The 17,846-nt window shown below is 53.5% G+C and overlaps 3 protein-coding genes across 10 annotated transcripts; 1 reads left to right on the top strand and 2 right to left on the bottom strand.

Moving 5' to 3' along the window:
* The first annotated feature begins 61 nt into the window (after positions 1–61).
* PSMC3IP (PSMC3 interacting protein) lies at positions 62–7,502 on the top strand. 3 transcript variants are annotated; one of them, XM_063629044.1, is made up of 8 exons: positions 62–1,872; positions 1,964–2,064; positions 2,223–2,312; positions 5,593–5,704; positions 6,191–6,336; positions 6,450–6,503; positions 6,654–6,706; positions 6,789–7,502. In XM_063629044.1, exons 1-8 carry the CDS (start codon positions 1,839–1,841, stop codon positions 6,802–6,804), a joined length of 606 nt encoding a protein of 201 aa, XP_063485114.1. In that variant the 5' UTR covers positions 62–1,838; the 3' UTR covers positions 6,805–7,502. The 3 variants fall into 3 exon arrangements, with proteins under 3 accessions (XP_063485114.1, XP_055112689.1, XP_055112690.1); XM_055256714.2 differs by having other exon boundaries at positions 6,647–6,706; XM_055256715.2 differs by having other exon boundaries at positions 1,494–1,872; positions 6,227–6,336; positions 6,647–6,706.
* MLX (MAX dimerization protein MLX) lies at positions 7,099–13,078 on the bottom strand. Of its 4 annotated transcripts, none has more exons than XM_055256711.2 (8): positions 12,430–13,077; positions 12,103–12,139; positions 11,223–11,312; positions 10,840–10,946; positions 10,480–10,579; positions 10,179–10,278; positions 9,601–9,802; positions 7,099–8,240 (listed from the first exon to the last, which is right to left on the bottom strand). In XM_055256711.2, the coding sequence occupies exons 1-8, from the start codon at positions 12,631–12,633 to the stop codon at positions 8,184–8,186; spliced, it is 897 nt and encodes a 298-aa protein (XP_055112686.1). In that variant the 5' UTR covers positions 12,634–13,077; the 3' UTR covers positions 7,099–8,183. The 4 variants fall into 4 exon arrangements, with proteins under 4 accessions (XP_055112686.1, XP_055112687.1, XP_063485113.1 ...); XM_055256712.2 differs by having other exon boundaries at positions 12,592–13,073; XM_063629043.1 differs by lacking the exon at positions 11,223–11,312 and having other exon boundaries at positions 12,430–13,078.
* Positions 13,079–13,486: 408 nt separating this feature from the next.
* COASY (Coenzyme A synthase) lies at positions 13,487–17,640 on the bottom strand. Of its 3 annotated transcripts, XM_055256697.2 has the most exons (10): positions 17,550–17,640; positions 16,447–17,157; positions 15,593–15,807; positions 15,194–15,325; positions 14,872–15,061; positions 14,723–14,787; positions 14,459–14,543; positions 14,195–14,292; positions 13,957–14,103; positions 13,487–13,856 (listed from the first exon to the last, which is right to left on the bottom strand). In XM_055256697.2, the coding sequence occupies exons 2-10, from the start codon at positions 17,144–17,146 to the stop codon at positions 13,794–13,796; spliced, it is 1,695 nt and encodes a 564-aa protein (XP_055112672.1). In that variant the 5' UTR covers positions 17,147–17,157; positions 17,550–17,640; the 3' UTR covers positions 13,487–13,793. The 3 variants fall into 3 exon arrangements, with proteins under 3 accessions (XP_055112672.1, XP_063485098.1, XP_055112674.1); XM_063629028.1 differs by having other exon boundaries at positions 13,487–14,103; positions 16,447–17,632; XM_055256699.2 differs by lacking the exons at positions 13,487–13,856; positions 14,195–14,292 and having other exon boundaries at positions 13,957–14,156; positions 16,447–17,632.
* Between the last annotated feature and the right edge of the window lie 206 nt (positions 17,641–17,846).

The following is a 17,846-nucleotide window of genomic DNA, read 5'->3' as shown; positions in this document are numbered from 1 at the left end:
CTGAATGGTGTCCTACCCTTGATAGGTCTTCTCTTGTAAATCTGAGTTCTGATTAATTTGAAGTGATAGCCTTAAAAGAGGAAGCCCAGGTATGAGGGACCCACCAGCCCACCCCTATTTTTCCTTCGTGATGGCCAGAACATCACCATAGTATGAGGCTACTTTCCTTCTTGTGAGAGCCCCACCATCAGCATAACTGGCACTCTTCGCTAGTATTTAGCCTGTATTTCCTTCATTTCTAATTCTTTTTTTCTTTTTCTTTTTTTTTTTTTTTTTTTGAGACGGACTCTCGGTCTGTCACCAAGGCTGGAGTGCAGTGGTGCCATCTCCTCTCACTGCAAGCACCGCCTCCCGAGTTCACGCCATTCTCCTGCCTCAGCCTCCCGAGTAGCTGGGACTACAGGCGCCCGCCACTACGCCCGGCTAATTTTTTGTATTTTTAGTAGAGACGGGGTTTCACAGTGTTAGCCAGGATGGTCTCGATCTCCTGACCTCGTGACCCGCCTTGGCCTCCCAAAGTGCTGGGATTACAGGCGTGAGCCACCGCGCTCGGCCCCTTCATTTCTTGTTCTTTCTATTAATTCTTAATATTGTCTCCTAAACGTGCAGAGACAAGCACACGTTTTAAAGGCTAAGGAGGTTGTAGGTAGCAGAAGGCTTTAAAAAGTAGCACCTTACTCCTCCACTGGATGGTTTGAGCTGCAGGGACAGCTGCTCTTTGGCCTTCAGCTGACCTCAGAAACTAGAAATATTTATTTCAGGCTCTGTCCCATTGGCCACTGTGGTCAGGGGTGGAAAGCACCTGCCAGGTGTTGCCCTGAGATTGACTGGGCTAACAAACTTTTCCACAAGCTTTGTGGTTGAACAGTAGCCCCCTCCTAACCCTAATCTTTCCTTGGCGTCCAAACTACAGCAGGTGTCGAGTGCCCCCTGGGTGCGAAGCTCGGTATTAGGCAAATAAGGGTGGTTGCTCTCCAAGGCGCTTAGCTGTCCCCTCTTCCCACTTTTTTTTTGTTCGAGACTGCGTCTTGCTTTGTCGCCAGGATGGGGTGCAGTGGCACGCTCATAGTGGCTCACTGCAGCCTCGATCTCCGGGGCTCTGGTGACCCTCCCACCTCAGCCTCCAGAGTAGGTGGGACCACAGAAGCGCGCCACCACGCCTAATTTTTTGTACTTTATTTGCAGAGATGGGGTTTCATGTTGCCCAGACTGGTCTCGAATTCCTGGGCTCAAACGATCCGCCCGCCTCAGCCTCCCAAAGTGATAGGATTGCAGGCGTGACATGTCACTGCGCCCGACCAAGGGGCTTAGCTTTCTGTTCTTGTCACAACCACTTTCCTACCACTATCTACTGTTCTTATTTTACAAATGACACAACTAACTGACAAAAGAGCACTGGACCGTGGGACCAGAGCACGTCCCTGTGGGGTAACCTTGAGCTGGTCGCTTGCCCAGGGTGGCAGCAGATGTCTGAAGCGTCTTCCAGTCCCAACACTCGACCTAACTCAGGGTCACCAGTGCTCAGCTGCGGCTGGAACTGGGTTTCGAAACTTGAAGGCCTTCTCTGCTACAGCCTTCGCTCCCGGGGGCAGAAAGAGGAAGTTTCTTAGCCGTGGGCACGCCGGCGCCTTCGCAGAGGACCAGGGCTTGAGGTCCTGCCCGGATGCTCAAGTTCCGACCTGAAATGAACTACGCGGTCCGGGAGGGGTCGCCTTGCTCCTCCGGAAGGCTTCCCCTTCAGCCAATCACCGTTCGCGGCTCGACCCCGTCGCCGGAAGGAGCCGTCGCCCCGAGCAACTACAACGTCCGGCTTTCTGACTTGGGTGGCGGGAAAGGCGATGAGTAAAGGCCGGGCAGAAGCTGCGGCGGGAGGTAACGGCGGCGTGGGCGCGGGGAAGACCTGGGAGGGTAGTGGGTGAGGAGGTCGGTTGAGTGGCCCCCTCCCCTGCCTTTCTCTCCGTAGCCGCCGGGATCCTCCTGAGGTACCTGCAGGAGCAGAACCGGCCCTACAGCGCCCAGGATGTGTTCGGGAACCTGCAGCGGGAACACGGACTGGGCAAGGCGGTGAGAACCCTCTCCCGGGATTCCCTCTCCATCGGACTCCCTGGATTCAGGCTGGGGTCGTGCCCTTTGGAGCCTTGGACGTTTTCCACATCACTGGCTGGATTTCCCCAGACCCAGGCCCAGACTCCTCTGATTGCCCCTTCTCTCTCCTCTGCCAGCTGGTGGTGAAGACGCTGGAGCAGCTGGCGCAACAAGGCAAGATCAAAGAGAAGATGTACGGCAAGCAGAAGATCTATTTTGCGGATCAGGTGAGGAGAACCTGCGCCGATTGTCACCCATGAGAGCCCGACAACAGGTGAATCTATTCCTAGTGTGAACTCTTTTGGGGACAAGGCCCCCCATGGAAAACTCACCTGTCTTAGGCCACCATCCTTAAATCAAGGTGTGTACTCCTCTTGTTAGGATCCCAACTTCACGAGGTTTCCAGATTTACAATATGATGAATGACAGAAAATCCTGTATTGTTGCTACCAAGATCCATTTCCGCTCGAAAGCTCTTATTCCTTATCCTCTAGATTAGCAACACCCTCCGCCAAATGATGTTCCTCCTGCCTCCATCCGATTCTCTAAACACACATATCAAATTTATATTCTCCAGCCCAGAACTCCAGCTGGAATCTGTCAGGCATTAATATCAGAGTCAAAAATGCCACAGTAGAATGCCTCATCTTCCCCCCACCCCGGCCTAGTTTCTTTCTAAAGTTCTTCTCCCCTAATGGAATTACTCTTCACCAAAACCAGAAACTTGGGAGCAATTCTTGACTTCCTTTACTAGTCAACCATCAAGTCCAGCTGATTTTTCCGTTTTTTGTTTGTGTTTTTTATTTTTATAGAGATGGGTCTTACTATGCTGCCCAGGTTGGTCCGAACTCCTAGGCGCAAGTGATCCTCCTGTCTTGGCCTCCCAAAGTGCTGGGAGGACAGGCGTGAACCACAGAGCCTGGCTGATTTTTCCATTCGTGAATCCACTCTCCATCTGCCATGGTTGCTCTAGTTCACGCCCTCTTCATCTGTTGCAGTATCCTCCTAACAGATCTTGGCTCTTCAAACATATCTTAAACATTGCAGTCAGAATGATCTGTCTAAATAGATCTGGTCATGCACCTTCCCTATTTAAAACTCTTCAATGGCTCTCTAGTGCTGCAAAAAACATGTAAAAGGCACCAGAAGACGCCCCAGCCAGCCTCTGGCCTCACCAATCCTCATTATTTTTCTATCCATGAACACTAGACAATTCTGATGTGTTTTACTGCTCTGTCCTTTGCATGTTGTCTTCCCTGTACCTGCTTCTCTTCCTGGCCAGTTCTTTCTTTCCTTTAGGATTTCACTTAGACATCACCTTCTCCAGAAATCTTCCTTGAATGCCCCGAGCTAATTGTTTCTTTTTCAGGCCCTTACCTCTTTTTGTTATTGTTGTTGTTGTTGAGACGGAGTCTCGCTCTGTCACCCAGGCTGGAGTGCAGTGGCACAATCTCAGCTCACTACAAGCTCCACTCCCGTGTTCACGCCATTCCCCTGCCTTAGCCTCCCGAGTAGCTGGGACTACAGGCGCCTGCCACCAAGCCTAATTTTTTTTTTTTTTTTTTGGTATTTTTAGTAGAGATGGGGTTTCATTGTGTTAACCAGGATGGTCTCGATCTCCTGACCTCGTGATCCACCCGCCTCGGCCTCCCAAAGTGCTGGGATTACAGGCGGGAGCCACCGCGCCCGGCCCTGGCCCTTACCTCTTTTAAGGCATGCTGTATTACAATTATTATTATTATTTTTTTTTTTTTTTTGAGACGGAGTCTCGCTCTGTCGCCCAGGCTGGAGTGCAGTGGAGCAATCTCGGCTCACTGCTAGCTCCGCCTCCCGGGTTCACGGCATTCTCCTGCCTCAGCCTCTCCGAGTAGCTGGGACTACAGGTGCCCGCCACCATGCCCGGCTAACTTTTTTGTATTTTTGGTAGAGACGAGGTTTCACCGTGGTCTGGATCTCCTGACCTTGTGATCCGCCCGCCTCGGCCTCCCAAAGTGCTGGGATTACAAGCGTGAGCCACCGCGCCCGGCCATTACAATTATTTTTACTTGTCTCCTTTATTCAATTGAAGTTCCTCTAGGGCAGACCCCATTTCTCAATTCATTTTTATCTGATCAGCACCTCTGCAGTATCTAACATCCAGCAGATATTACTTGTTAAACTGAACCAAACCACTTTCAAGGCTAACTTTCCTAAAACAGGCTGCATTGTGTTACTCATCTAAAGATAATTCTCTAAAGGAGGGTTTGGCAAACTTTTTCTGCAAATGGCCAGACAGTATTTTTAGGCTTTGTGGGCCACATGTATCTCTTGTCATGGCTGGCTGTACAACTGCCACAACTACTCACCTCTGCCACTGTAGAACAGAAGCAGCTGTAGACTATGTAAATGAATGGGTGGGGCTATTTCAATAAAATTTTGTTTTCAAAAACATGCATCTGGCAGGATTTGGCTTGCTGGCCATAGTTTGCTGGCCTCTGCCCTATAGGTTCACCTTGCCCAAGTGTAGAGTCCAGACTGCACTGGTTGGCATACTTTTTCAACCTGCTCCCCATCACCAACTGATGTGACGTCCCCCACCCCCGCACTGATCCCCAGTGCAGTTCTTTTCTATCAGTGGCCCCTCATGAGAGAAGCTCGTCAGACTTACTGGAATCCCTTATCTACATGGATCCCAAGGCCTGGCATAGTGGCTCATGCATGTAATCCCAGCACTTTGGGAGGCTGAGGTGGATGGATCACTTGAGCCCAGGAGTTTGAGACCAGCCTGGGCAACATGGTGAAATCCCTTCTCTACTAAAAATACAAAAATTAGCTGCGCTTGGTGGTGCGTGCCTGTAATCCCAGCTACTCAGGAGACAGAGGCATGAGAATTGCTTGAAGCCAGGAGGTGGAGGTTGCAGTCAGCCAAGAGTGCACCACTGCACTCTGGCCTGGGCGACAGAGAAAGAAAGAAAAGAGGGAAGGAAGGGAGAAAGAGAGAGAGAGGGAAAGGGAGGGGAAAGGAGGGAGGGAGGGAGGAGAAAGGAAGGAAAGGAGGGAGAGAGGAAGGTGGAAAGAAGGATGGGAAGGAAGGACAGGAAGGAAGAAGAAAAGAAGTCCGTCCATCCCATCCATCATGCTTCTTCACCTGTCCAGTTTCTGTCTATTATGGAAACCCATGATCTAGGTTTCCCCACCGTGGGAACAATGTTACTTAACTGCTTCAGCTCAGGTAGTGGTTTTATCAATAAATGGGAACATTTCTGTCCTAATCAGTATCCTGTCAACCTAGCAGCTGCTTAAGGACAGGCATTAGATTTCAGCTTTTCTTTCCTACCTTTTTAGTGGGGCCGCTCCTTAACTGAAAACTATTTCTCAAAAGTACTCTCCCACTATTTCTGCAGACCCTCTGGAGAGTTTGGGGTGCAGCTGGTTCCTGAGCGTATCTAAATGCTGCCTTCCTAGGTGTGTGTTGCCGTCTTTGTGCCTCACAACAGTTCACTTGCATTTTCCCTCTTTGTCTGGCAGGACCAGTTTGACATGGTGAGTGATGCTGACCTTCAAGGCCTAGATGGCAAAATCGTGGCCCTCACTGCTAAGGTGCAGAGCTTGCAGCAGAGCTGCCGCTACATGGAGGCTGGTAGGACTGGGTAGCCCCTCAAAAGTGCCCATAGGCTTAGGGTTCATTCTCGAGGTCAGGAATTACTAAATGAATGGTTCAATGACTGCGGCATCTTGTTGCAGCTAAGACCCCTTTGCTGGGCTCCCTTAGGCATAAAAAGAGAAATGTAGGATAACTAATGGCTTTTGTGTACCAACAAATGGACAAGATACACATTTGTTCTCCCCGCCACGATTATCAGTACACTGTCCCCACATTTCCCTTTATTCCTGCTTCTTTAACTGGCTACGCCTAAGTGTTCAACCTCATACCCACGCTACTTGTAGATGGAGGAGGAAAGAAAATTAGAATAATAAATAATCCTGTAAGGCTTAAGTTTCCTGAGCATTTCCATGTGAGATGATAGATCCGGAGCAAGGTGGAACACCTCAGGGAGCACCCACTGGGAAAGACATAACTCCTTCCTCAGGGGTAGCAAGTGACCCCAGGGGAATGTGGTTTCAGAGCTCAAGGAATTATCTAGTGCCCTGACCACACCAGAGATGCAGAAAGAAATCCAGGAGTTAAAGAAGGAATGCGCTGGCTACAGAGAGAGATTGAAGAACATTAAAGCAGCTACCAATCATGTGACTCCAGAAGAGAAAGAGCAGGTGAGCTGGAAGGCTGGAGGACCGCTGTGCAGGTCCAGAGTGAACATCAGGGCTGAGCCCCAGAAGGCTGCTGTGGTCCTGAGGAGTTAGAGGAACTTGCTTTTTCCTTCTAGGTATACAGAGAGAGGCAGAAGTACTGTAAGGAGTGGAGGAAGAGGAAGAGGATGGTAAGTGTGGGAACTCTGAGACAGGCCCTGGAGGTGCTTTTGAAAATGGCAGGCACCAGATCAACCGCTACACAATATCATAAACTGTCTGACAGGCAGTGCCCAGTGCTGCCCATCTGAAAATGAGTGGTTTTTCTTGTCAGGCTACAGAGCTGTCTGATGCAATACTTGAAGGATACCCCAAGAGCAAGAAGCAGTTCTTTGTAAGTGGTACTCTCTTCCTTCTTTGCTTCCCTGTGGTCTTATCCTGGTGACAGCTCATTCACTTGTCTCCCTGTCCCACAGGAGGAGGTTGGGATAGAGACGGATGAAGATTATAACGTCACACTCCCAGACCCCTGAGGGGCCCACGGTCGGGACTGGTGGGGACTGCAGGATATCAGAAGAGTGAGATGTCTTGGACTGGCTACCTTGTTTTTGGTTGGCTTTTGTTGTTGTTCCTGCTACTTTTCACCTTTAAGCAGAGCAGTCAGGAGACAGGCATAAACCAGAGCACTGGGTGGAGGATGAGGGCTGCTGGCTGGGGGTAGACCCAGCCCATTTCATTGTCTAAATTGCAGCAGCTTGAGGTTAACATTTAGATTTGGAACAGTGCTAAAGGAAAGCATTTGGCAATATTTATTATAATTTAATTTGATATAAAAATATTTAATTTCCTCTGGATAGTCAAACCTGCCAGATACCAAACCTGAGGAAGGCAGAAGTGAACTTGGAGAACTAGGGTAGAGAGAGGTTTCTATAAAACGAGCATTTGGAGGGCCCACAGCTTCACTCAGGACCTGCTGGGCTTGTATACCCCAGGAGCCCTTTTGAGTATCTTTTGTATGCTTTTCACCCCACCCCCCAAGTCCTGGGAGAAATGCAGGCAACACTGAGACATGGGAGAGGCCAAGATATGCTTGACAGAAAGGGTGATTTTGAGGCCCAGTTACTATTTCAAAATTGTAACCGTAGCAAAACTGCATTGGTATTTAGAAAAATAAAAAATTCCAATATGTAGTGCTGTGTTATACCTGCCTCTGCCGTGCAGCATCACAGCCTGTGGAAACCAGGAGGGCTTCCCTTACCACCCAGAGCAGAGGAGGAAGGTGATGGAATATGGGGTGAGGGGAGGAACCTGGTGGCCCCTCCCTGAGACGGCCAGAAAGCCCTTGGCCTCACCTGGGACTGACCAGGCAGCCCCAGTCTAGGCACAAGGTGCCCTTTCACCCTTCATGGCTGTGGGAATATTTCCTCTTACTCTTTTTCTCCCATACAGCTACTGCCAAAATGCCTAAACTTGGGCCAAATGTTGCCCAAGAGACCAAAACAGAGGAAAACAGTTTCCAAATCTATGTAGATCATGAGCAGAAATCTGAGGCTTGAAGAAAGGGCTGAGAGGGCAGGAGCTCTTTGGGGTGTCCAGAGCAGACTCCCATCCCAAGGACTTCCATGGAGTGGGGGGAAGGCTGGGTAGGTTTGAGTTTTATCGTCAATATAATAAATTAATCAGAAGCTTTCACAAAACAAACACTGCAGCTCCGCTGAAGATAAAATGGGGCTGGGAAAACCAAACACCAAGTAGAAACCAGCTGACCAGCGTGAGGTGTTGTAGTCCAATCACCCGGGCCCAGCAGTTCAGTGGCCAAGTAGAGATTCAAGGGCCTCTTGCTGGCTGTTCTGCAGGTTTCCAAGAACCGGTCAGTAAAGCTGGTTTTTCAATTGGTGCAGGACGCCAATCACAATCTCCCGCAGGGTCTGGCAAGGGCAGCAGAGGAAGAAATAGACAATGCCCAGGTCAGCGCAGAGTAGTTTCCAAGATGCCTGCCTAGATCAGCCATGTACTTTAGAAAAGTGCTTTAAAAATAGCCCCCCGGGGGGCCAGGTGTGGTGGTTAACGCTGATAATCCCAGCACTTTGGGAGGCCAAGGCGAGTGGATTACCTGAGTTTCAAGACCAGCCTGGCCAACATAGTGAAACCCCGTCTCTATTAAAAATACAAAAATTAGGTGTGGTGGCGCATGCCTGTAATCCCAGCTACGCAGGAGGCTGAGGTACGAGAATCGCCTGAACCCAGGAGGTGGAGGTTGCAGTAAGCTGAGATCACACCACTGCACTCCAGCCTCGGTGACAGACTCCGTCTCAAAAAAAAAAAAAAAAAAAAAAAAAAGCCCCCAGGAAGTACTGATGTCTGCAGTTTAATTTGAGGTGCTCCTGAAGCAGGATGGAGAGACGGAAATACAATAAAATGTTTCAGTAAAATTTAGGGAGTGGGTATACGAGTGTTCACTGTGAACTCCTCTCAACATCGCAATATGTTTAATGTGTTTCACAATAAAAATGTTGGGAAACGAGGCCGGGCACGGTGGCTTATGCCTGTAATCCCAGCACTTTGGGAGGCTGAGGCCGGTGGATCACAAGGTCAGGAGATCAAAACCATCCTGGCTAACACGGTGAAACCCCGTCTTACTAAAAAATACAAAAAATTGGCCAGGTGTGGTGGCACACGCCTGTAGTCCCAGCTACTCAGGAGGCTGAGGCAGGAGAATGGCGTGAACCCAGGAGATGGAGGTTGCAGTGAGCCGAGATCGCGCCACTGCACTCCAGCCTGGGTGACAGAACGAGACTCCCGTCTCAAAAAAAAAAAAAAAAAGTTGAGAAACCAACAAGAAATCTCAGACACAAGTTTAAAGCCTCAGAAAAAGCAACCAGACTTCAATTAGAAGACTCAGTGCAATACCATTAGCACATCTCCATTGTAAATAAATTTTTAAAAAGCTTTTGGGGCAACTACTTTAGTGGGCCTGAAGGTAGTGCGTTTCCAATTCGGCTGCAGATGCCTGGGGCTTCCATACTGGAGCAGCGCTAACATGGGCTAGACAAAAGCCAAGAGCTGGACTTGACATTGAGCTCACATCACACTTGCAGAATGAAACCATAACATGAAGATGTGGGTTAGACAGCAAAGAAAAGGGAAAATACCAGGGCCCTGAAAGCTGTAGAAATGCCCTTAAGATCTAAAAGCAACTGCCATGCTTTTCCCAACAGCTGATTGCTTGGGCTACTTTGCTTGACGGTAGAGAAAACTGCAGAACCTGTGCCTATTGTTGCCCCATACCTGAGGCTTACAGTGCTCCTCAATCCAGCTGAAGACACAGGCTGACAGCTCCTGGAAGCTGGCCACTGAGATGGAGGCATTGAAGGACTGGAACAGGGAATCCATGATGCCTTGAAACACGTTGAACTTGACCTGGTCAGAGACCTGGTCCTCCCCTTCATGGGGGTTGTCCTGGTGTGCCTTCACAATCTGCTCATAGTTCCTAAAAGCATGCAGGCCAGGGCTGAGGTGCTGCAGCAGCTCCACCCACCCAAGAAGAATGACAGGACTATCCTGTGTACTCCCAGGAATGGCAGCCCCAGAGAGCTTCTGGGTGGGGTTCAGTATCAGGGAGATACTGCTTCCAGGCCAGGAATGGTGGACCTCTCTCTCCAACCTTCCTTACATTAATCCAACAGGCATTTCCTGAGTGTCTGCCATGTGTAAGGACAGTTAGGGATACACAGTCCTTCTACTGGCTAGCTCAGGAACTGAGTATTATCTGCACTGTAGTAACTGATGTGGCCTTTGAACAAGGGAGGGTGTGCAATGAAGTTGCCTCAGAAGCTCTGGCTCCCCCCATTCAGCACCCCTCTTACACTTTCATGATCTTTAGGGCCGTGACATCCTTGCGTAACGTGGACACCTCCTCCTCCTGCTTTTTCTTCTCCTTGTGCAAAAACTGAATGTAGTCAATGGCTAGGGTGGGGGCAAGAAAAGAGGACAGGTACAGAAGTATTCTCAACCAAGAAGATAAGGCTGACTCTGTTCCCCTTCCCCCAGACCCCAACTATCCCACGGCAATCACCACACCAAGGCCGAGCCATGGGTGGGTAGGAGGCGCCGGCCTCTTCACAGCCCCTCTTGGCTCCAGCCCCCCAGTGCTTTCCCTAGCCGTACTCTTTTGTAGAACGATGGCTTTGCTGAGCTTTTGGGAGCCAATGGAGAAGTCCTGCTGCTGGCAAGTGGGGACGATGGTCTGAAGGTCATCATAGCCTCTCTGTGGAGACAGCAGGGGAAATGGGTTCTTTAACCCTGAGAGATTAAAGCAAAATGGCACAAAGTTCCTCCATGACACCAAGTTCTATGCTCACAAACTCAACGGGGTGGGAAGGCTGCAAGGGAGGTGTTTGTGCCTGGGACTATACTACCTGCCCACCCCCTAGGGTGCCTGGGACTGTCTGAGAGGGTCAGGGCACAGGGAAGCTGAACTATGCAGGGCCCTCCTGCACTGGCTGAGGCGCAGGCCTCCCTGGTCACCTTGATGGCGTCCCTCCTCTTCTGCTCAGCCTGAGTGTGTGCGCGCCGCCGCCGGTCTTTGTAGGACTCCTTGTAGGCCTCTTGGTGGTAATCACTGTCCTCGTCATCTACGCTCAGAGATGGGGGCAGGGAGAGGTCATCTTGGGGCCCAGTGGGGTCCAACTAGCCCACCTTTCCCCAGCTGGGAAGAACCTGGTGTCCAGAGAAGGCAGATAGACAGAAGAACCTAATGTTCCAGATGAGGTGAAAGATGGTGAGACCCTGTGTCTGATACTTTGGCTCCAGCACCCCTGTGTGGATGGCTGGGGCTTCCCTGTGTAGGAAAGGTACTACAATTATGACATATCTGAGCCCCCCGAGGTGGGGGGGAGGTTACTGCCTACCTGTGTTGGGGACAGAAGAGGCACTGGTGGAACCGATGCTATTAGCTCTGGACACTACACTCCCCTTGCGGGTGCTTTCTACAAAAAGCCCTGGAAAAGAGAGGCCCCAATCACTAAGGGGTGGGGTGGGGAACACTGCCAGATCCTCAGACACCTGTAGGACACAATGGCTTATATTTATTTATTTTTTTTGAGACGGAGTCTCACTCTGTCACCCAGGCTGGAGTGCAGTGGCGCGATCTCGGCTCACTGCAAGCTCCGCCTCCCAGGTTCACACCATCCTCCTGCCTCAGCCTCCAGAGTAACTGGGACTACAGGCGGCCGCCACCACGCCTGGCTAATTTTTTTGTGTTTTTTAGTGGAGACGGGGTTTCACCGTGTTAGCCAGGATGGTCTCCGTCTCCTGACCTCGTGATCCGCCTGCCTCGGCCTCCTCAAGTGCTGGGATTACAGGCGTGAGCCACCGCGCCCGGCCACACAATGGCTTTCTTAAATGCTGACCTCTTCCCTTCAACCCAAAGCCAACCATACTTGGTCCCCCACTTCCTGCCAGACCACGCTGAAGTGCTCTGCTCCCTAGTGTCTACACTGCTCCATAGGCTGCATGATACCCCCTGGCTCACAAACGGGCATCTGGCCGTGATGAGGGTGTGAGTGATCAGCTGCCACTAGTTCCGCCACTTCCCTGTTCCAGAGCAAAGGGAACTAGGTGTCACCCTCAGTTGTTTTCTGCCCTTGTCCTTCAGCTCCTACTGTCTCAAGCCAGGAACTCTGCTCAGGGACAGTGGACTGTGCTCAGGCGTGGTTGGCAACGCCACAAGAATCTAGAGAGCCTGGGCGGGAGTGTCCCTCTAGAGCTTAAGATGGGGCAGCTACTCACCGGGGTCGAGGCTGTTGTCGCTGTAGGCATACTCCACCTGCGGCACAGAGCACGGGAAGAGCCTGTCAGACCTCCGCCCCTGGGGGGAGGCGCCCCTTCCACTGCAGTCACGCACAGCGCGCCCCCCATTCCGGGAAGGCGCGTCTGTCACCCTGCGCGCGCGCGCACACACAGCCCGGGGTGCGCGGGCAGCTTAATGAGTCCCCCGAGACTGGCACAGGCTAGGCCCTGCGAGCGCCTCCCCTGTGTATGATCCTTTCGGCCCCTACTCCACCCCAGTCCCCCGTTCCCCCGACTCGCGCGCACACGCCTCGTTTGTCTCCCCACCTTGGCACACGCGGGGTGAGAGCTGTCTTCTCTGCAGCCCCGGGGCCCGGAGAGCGTGGGGTACTTTGGGAACAGGAGGGAAGCCCCTCGTCTTCCGGCCCCCCTACGTGCACGAGCGCGACCCGCCCTCCCCTCGCCGGCGTGCGCGCCCACGGGGCTTGCCTTGACCCAAGGGTCCTCGGGAGAGGCGCCCGGCTCCGTCATCTTGTACCCACCGGACCGGAAACGAGCCAGCGGGCGGGCCCCCTGCGGCGAGCAAGCGGGTGGTGTGCCCACGTGACCCGCGCCCGCCAATCCGCGACCGAGAGGTGGGGCAGGGCGAGAGCATCGCGCATGCGCAGCCCAAAGACTTTTTCTCCACGGTTCCAGCCGTCAAAGCCCGGAGCTTGGCCTGGCGCCAGCCTCCTTCGGAACTGCTCACCGCCGTGCCTGCCCTCCCCGGGTTAGGCACTGGAATGGCGGCGACATGAAGCGCGTTTTGTAAGATGGAGTCCCCTCAATTGGCTTGTCAGCACACCGCCGCAGGTAGTGTGTGCACGCGCACTGTCCGGCCGGCCGGCTCCCCACGCTACCCTGCGGGGGGCCTCCCCGCGCTCACCGGACCTGCACTGCTGGCAGGTGTGTCAGGAGCCGGGCAGAGAAGCCCCCAGCCACATCGTCCGACCCCACCAGGCTGCAAGCTCTGTGACGGCAGAGGCCCCGCCTGGCGCGTGGAAGGCTGATCTTCCAACACCCAACCCAGTGTCTGGCAGGATGCATGTGGAGAATGAACCCTTGCAAAGAACCTGCTAGCTAGGTCATGCGGCCTCTCATATTAAAAACAAAACAAAAAGAAAAAAACACGGCAGTATCTAGAAAGTCTACACCTTACTCAGAAGCACACAGCTGGTCAGTGGGAGGGCCAAAGCCCACCTGTGGCTAGCCTCAAAGGCCATCCTCTTAACCACTGCATTGCCCAGGCTTCCAGCTCAGGCCTGGGCCCTGCACTTGTGGCTTAAGGATCCCAAAGACACTTAGGAGCATTGGAGCAGGAAGCAGACACCATACAGGCAACACCTGGGAACATTCACCTTTAATTCTGTTACAGGTTCAAGTATTTGTGCTGGCCCTAGTCAGCTGTGGGTAAGAGTCACCCATGGGCAAGAGTGGGGAGGGGCCTGCTCCTCCATGAACCACATCCTCAGTGTTGGCCAAATACCAGTGTGTTGGGTAGGCTTCCTGTGTCCACCAGGCCTGGTCATGTCCTGCACAGCATAGCTTGGACCTCTGGGCCTGAACCAGGGTGAGCATCAAGGCCCCCATTTCTCCTCACCACGGGGTCGCTTGTCAGCTCCAGGGGCCAGTCTGGCCCCACTGAGAACTTTTCAGTCGAGGGCCTGATGAGTCTTGGGAATGCGCTTCTGCAGGAGGGCCCAGGCTTTCTCCACCTTCAGACAGGCCAGGATGTTGGGAGGAAGATGGGGCAGGGTCAGGCAGTACCCACTGGAGACTCCTTCCCCACAACCTGGCCTTGCCCTGGGCACCAACCTGGCGCTGGGTGATATGCGGCTCCCACAAGGTGCTGAGCACCACGTGGCTCTGTTCCACAAGCTGCTGCCCGCTCATCTGGCTCTGCAGCCGGCTTTGAGCCGCGGCTTCACTCAGGCCATCCCTCTCCACAATGCGTCTTACAGCCTGAGCACAGACGAGACATTTGTCAGGAAGAATTCCGGCTCACAGGATAGGATCTGCAGTATGGATGGCGGGGGGGTGTGGGGCGAGATACCTCAGTCTCAGGGATGACAACAGTCCACACCTCATGGACCAGGTTCTGCCAGCCGGCTTCAAGAAGCACAGCGGCATCAATCACGCACACACGCTTTCCTGTGGGGAGACCCATCACTGCCAACAGTGCCGACGCTCTCCCAGGCAGAGCGCACGAAACACAGTTCCAGGGTGAGCAGACAGTCCCACGTGGGGCAGGGAAGCTCCCAGGGGAAGAATCAGCTTAACTGTCCCCTTGGCTGCTCCCATCCTCCCTCCCACTCACCCTCAGTCACAGCCCGATCCATCTCCTCTCGGGCCAGCTTTGCGATAATTGGCCACATAATGTCCGTGAGTATCTTCAGCTGCTTCTGGGGAGAGGAACAGAGGGCAGCGGTTACCTTCTCTAGAAGCAGCAGTCAGCCCGAGCAAGGTGGTGCTGGGAACAGATCAATGGAATTGGCATTCTGGGCCAGACCAGAGAGGTCCACCGGACCCTGACCCCTGGGTCCAGTAGCGGCTTAGGAGCCCTTAGGAAGCTATTGTTTACCTTATTCCCAAACACCCGGCTGCCTAGGACCTTCCTGTTGATGATGCCATCTTTATGGAGAATATCTGGACAACAGAGACAGACAACTGAGCACAGAGGCCTGGCTAGCTCCTAACTCCAGGCCACTTTCAGCCTTCCCCAATTATTACCTGTTCCAAAGGCCTCCACCACAGGCTGGTAGGCAGGGCCACCTGGGGCATAGGCCCGATGACCCAGGTGGTCACTGTCAATGACAAACGCCCCCAGGCCCTTCAGTCGCTGAGCTATTGAGCTCTTCCCAGAGCCACTGATGCCAGTCAGCCCAATTACATAGAGACACGTGGGGAGCTCTGGCCTTTCCTGGGGGTAGGTGAAAGGGAACCCACAGTTACTGGGGCCCTCAGCCTCATGCCTGGGGCTGAGCCCGTCAGCTTCTACTCTCCAGCATTGCCAGGACACCCAAGCAGGAGGGAAGGAGGGAGAGGAGCTTACATATGGAGGCCGAAGCAGGTTTCCCAACATTCGCTGGCGGAAGCTGGAGGAGCTGACTTTGTCCTCTTCATTCTCTGTATGTCTGAGGTCCTTCAGCAGCTGGATCTGGTACAAGGCAAGCTCCTCCAGGTCCTGGGGTAAAGAGGAAAGGGTGAAAAGAGGGAAGGACGGAGTGAGAGGAAGACCCTAATATCCAACCTGCCCCCCTATCCTCCCCTTCCTACCCAGGCTCCTCCTCCAACTCAGCGGGCAAACTGAGCACCAGTTCCTCTTTGCTTCTTCCCACCACGCTGAGCCCCTACTTCTCTTCTCTGGGGCCATGGTACTTCCAACAGCCCCCTCAAAATGGCCTTCCCCGTCCCCCATCCACTCCCTCTGCCAGTCTCCCTCAGGGGTTACATTCTCAAGGCGGAAGCGGTTGACGGCCATCCCCCCACGATAGGTCTCCTCGCTGACCACCAGGAACTCCAGGGAGGGGTCAGAGCCAGCAGGCCCATAGGGGTCCAGCAGGGGGATGACATCAAAAGTCAAGGAGGGCTTGATGTCCACCAGGAACTCACTCAGATGTTCCACACGTTCTGTATAAGGTTGGAGCAGCTCAGGGAGCAACTTGCCTGGGGAAAGAGTCCAGAAGAACAGTGAGAGCTTTTTATTGGGGAGGAGAGTATGGGCCAGTTTGGGAAAAAGTGTCCCTAAGTACAGTATCCCCAGAGGGGGGTGGCAGAAAGGGTTCAACTGGTAAGGCCTATGGTGATGGTGAGGGGAGCATGAAGGTGAAGAAACAGGCAAGCACGATAGTCACTCCAAGGGCTGGCATGTGTCCAGAGAATAAGCCACCAGGAAACCACTCCAGAGAACGAGCAGTGCCAGAGGGCATCAGAGGCAGATGGAAAATTCCAAGATCCATGCCATGCTTGAGTTTCCTCCTCCTGTCTGTGGCACTGCTACCTGCAGCTCACTCACCCATTCATTCCCAGTGTCTCATTAGGGTGTATCACCTGGAAAACTTGCTAAAGTGCAGATCCCCTTGCTTCACATTTGGGGTATTCTGATTGAGTGGTGACTGGACCACATGCCGAGAAAGCTGTTCATTTGACAAAATGTCCTTAGCACCAACTGAGTGTCAACCACTGTGACATTTGGGAAGGGTGGGAAGTAATGAATGGCCCTACCCTTCCTTGATCTCGACATTAAGGTCGGGGGTGGGGAGATTTGGGGATCCTCCGCCCTAGTCCAGGGTCCCTCTCACTCACTCTTCAACAGATCTTTGTCTGCTACTCCCACCACAAGCTGCTCCTGGGCCAGGATGCACGCGACACTGAGCAACACCTTGTGGGCGTTGTGCAGGCGGTCAAACGTGCCACCGACAGCGCCACGGTAGTAGCCACGCACCGGCTGCTTTGGAGACCTGGCCACGGGGGAAGCTGGCCTGATCGTGGAGGGTAAGGGGACATCCAGGGGCTCCACGGGCACTTCTCCTATCCCATAATCGGGGTATAGCAGCACCGAGGCCAGTCGCGGGCAACAGCTGTAACAGCTGGTGGCGTAACGCACTAGCTGCTGTTTGACTGGGTTGTACTGGCTTCCATCCAGGGTCTGGAAGTCTGTCAACACGACTTCTGGCGGGTGGGCGAGATTCTGGACTGAGGTGGGCAGGGGAGGGAGAAAGGTGCTCTTGGTTCGGATATTGGTTAGTAGGATTCTGACATCCAGGTGCCTGTGGACGTCGGCGCCAGCATAGAGGTGCGTGATGAAATCAAGAACCTCAAACGTGGCCTGCACGGGGCTGGACTGGGGCTGAGCCGGGCCCTCCAGGCTCATGCCCGGCTGCAGGTGTACATAGAGTGTGTGATTCACCAGCCGGGCCGCCGAGGTCAGGATGGGGGCCAGACGAGGGGCCAGGGAGGCCAGCGGCGTCGTCAGCACCAGGAGACCCGACCGGAATACGGCCATGCTGCCCAGGCCTGCGGACAGTCAGGGCGACGAGGCGACGGTGACTGAAGGGCCTGCGGCCGAGGCAGAGGCCTGTACCGGGACTTGGACCCCAGAGAAGGAGACCTGGAGCAGGGACGGGGTTTCAGTGCTGATCGACAGGAGCCGGGGGAGGGGACGGGGCCTGGTAGACGGCGCCTCAGGGCTGTGTTCTAAGCCTTGGTGTCCTCATTTCTCAGACGGGGCGGTGACTTCGCTGAACTGAGTCGAAATCCTGGGAAGGGGGAACTGGACAGGAACCCTTGTCAAAGGGCTGGGGATCCAAAAATCCTGGGCCCTCTTGCTAAGCTGCACCAGGGTCTTCAAGGAATCGAAGAAGGTGGCTAAAGGGGGACGCTCAAGCTCACGTCGGTCCCCTACTCACTGAAACCTCAAGGCTTGGGTCCACTTGCACCACCGCGGAGGCTTCCCTGGGGGCAACCCGGAAGCACTAACGGAGAAACCGCAACTCGGAACTACGGAAACGGAGGAAGATCAAACGTCTCGACTTCGCTTCAGCGCAGGATTCTCGCGAGATTTCCAGTGGCAAGTGCTGCGTCCTGCTAATGGGGCGGGGCTGATCCCGAAGGCTCTGGGAGTGGGTGAAGCCTTGGTCCGGATCGGACCCCCGCTGGGACCGGGCGGAGAGAGGCAAGGCAGGTTTCAAAGCCCATTTCACAGA

This window comes from Symphalangus syndactylus, chromosome 20 (genome assembly GCF_028878055.3).
Source record: "Symphalangus syndactylus isolate Jambi chromosome 20, NHGRI_mSymSyn1-v2.1_pri, whole genome shotgun sequence".
NCBI classification, from domain to species: Eukaryota; Metazoa; Chordata; class Mammalia; order Primates; family Hylobatidae; genus Symphalangus; species Symphalangus syndactylus.
Note: the sequence above shows the minus strand (reverse complement) of the source record. Positions and strands in the feature narration are given on the sequence as shown.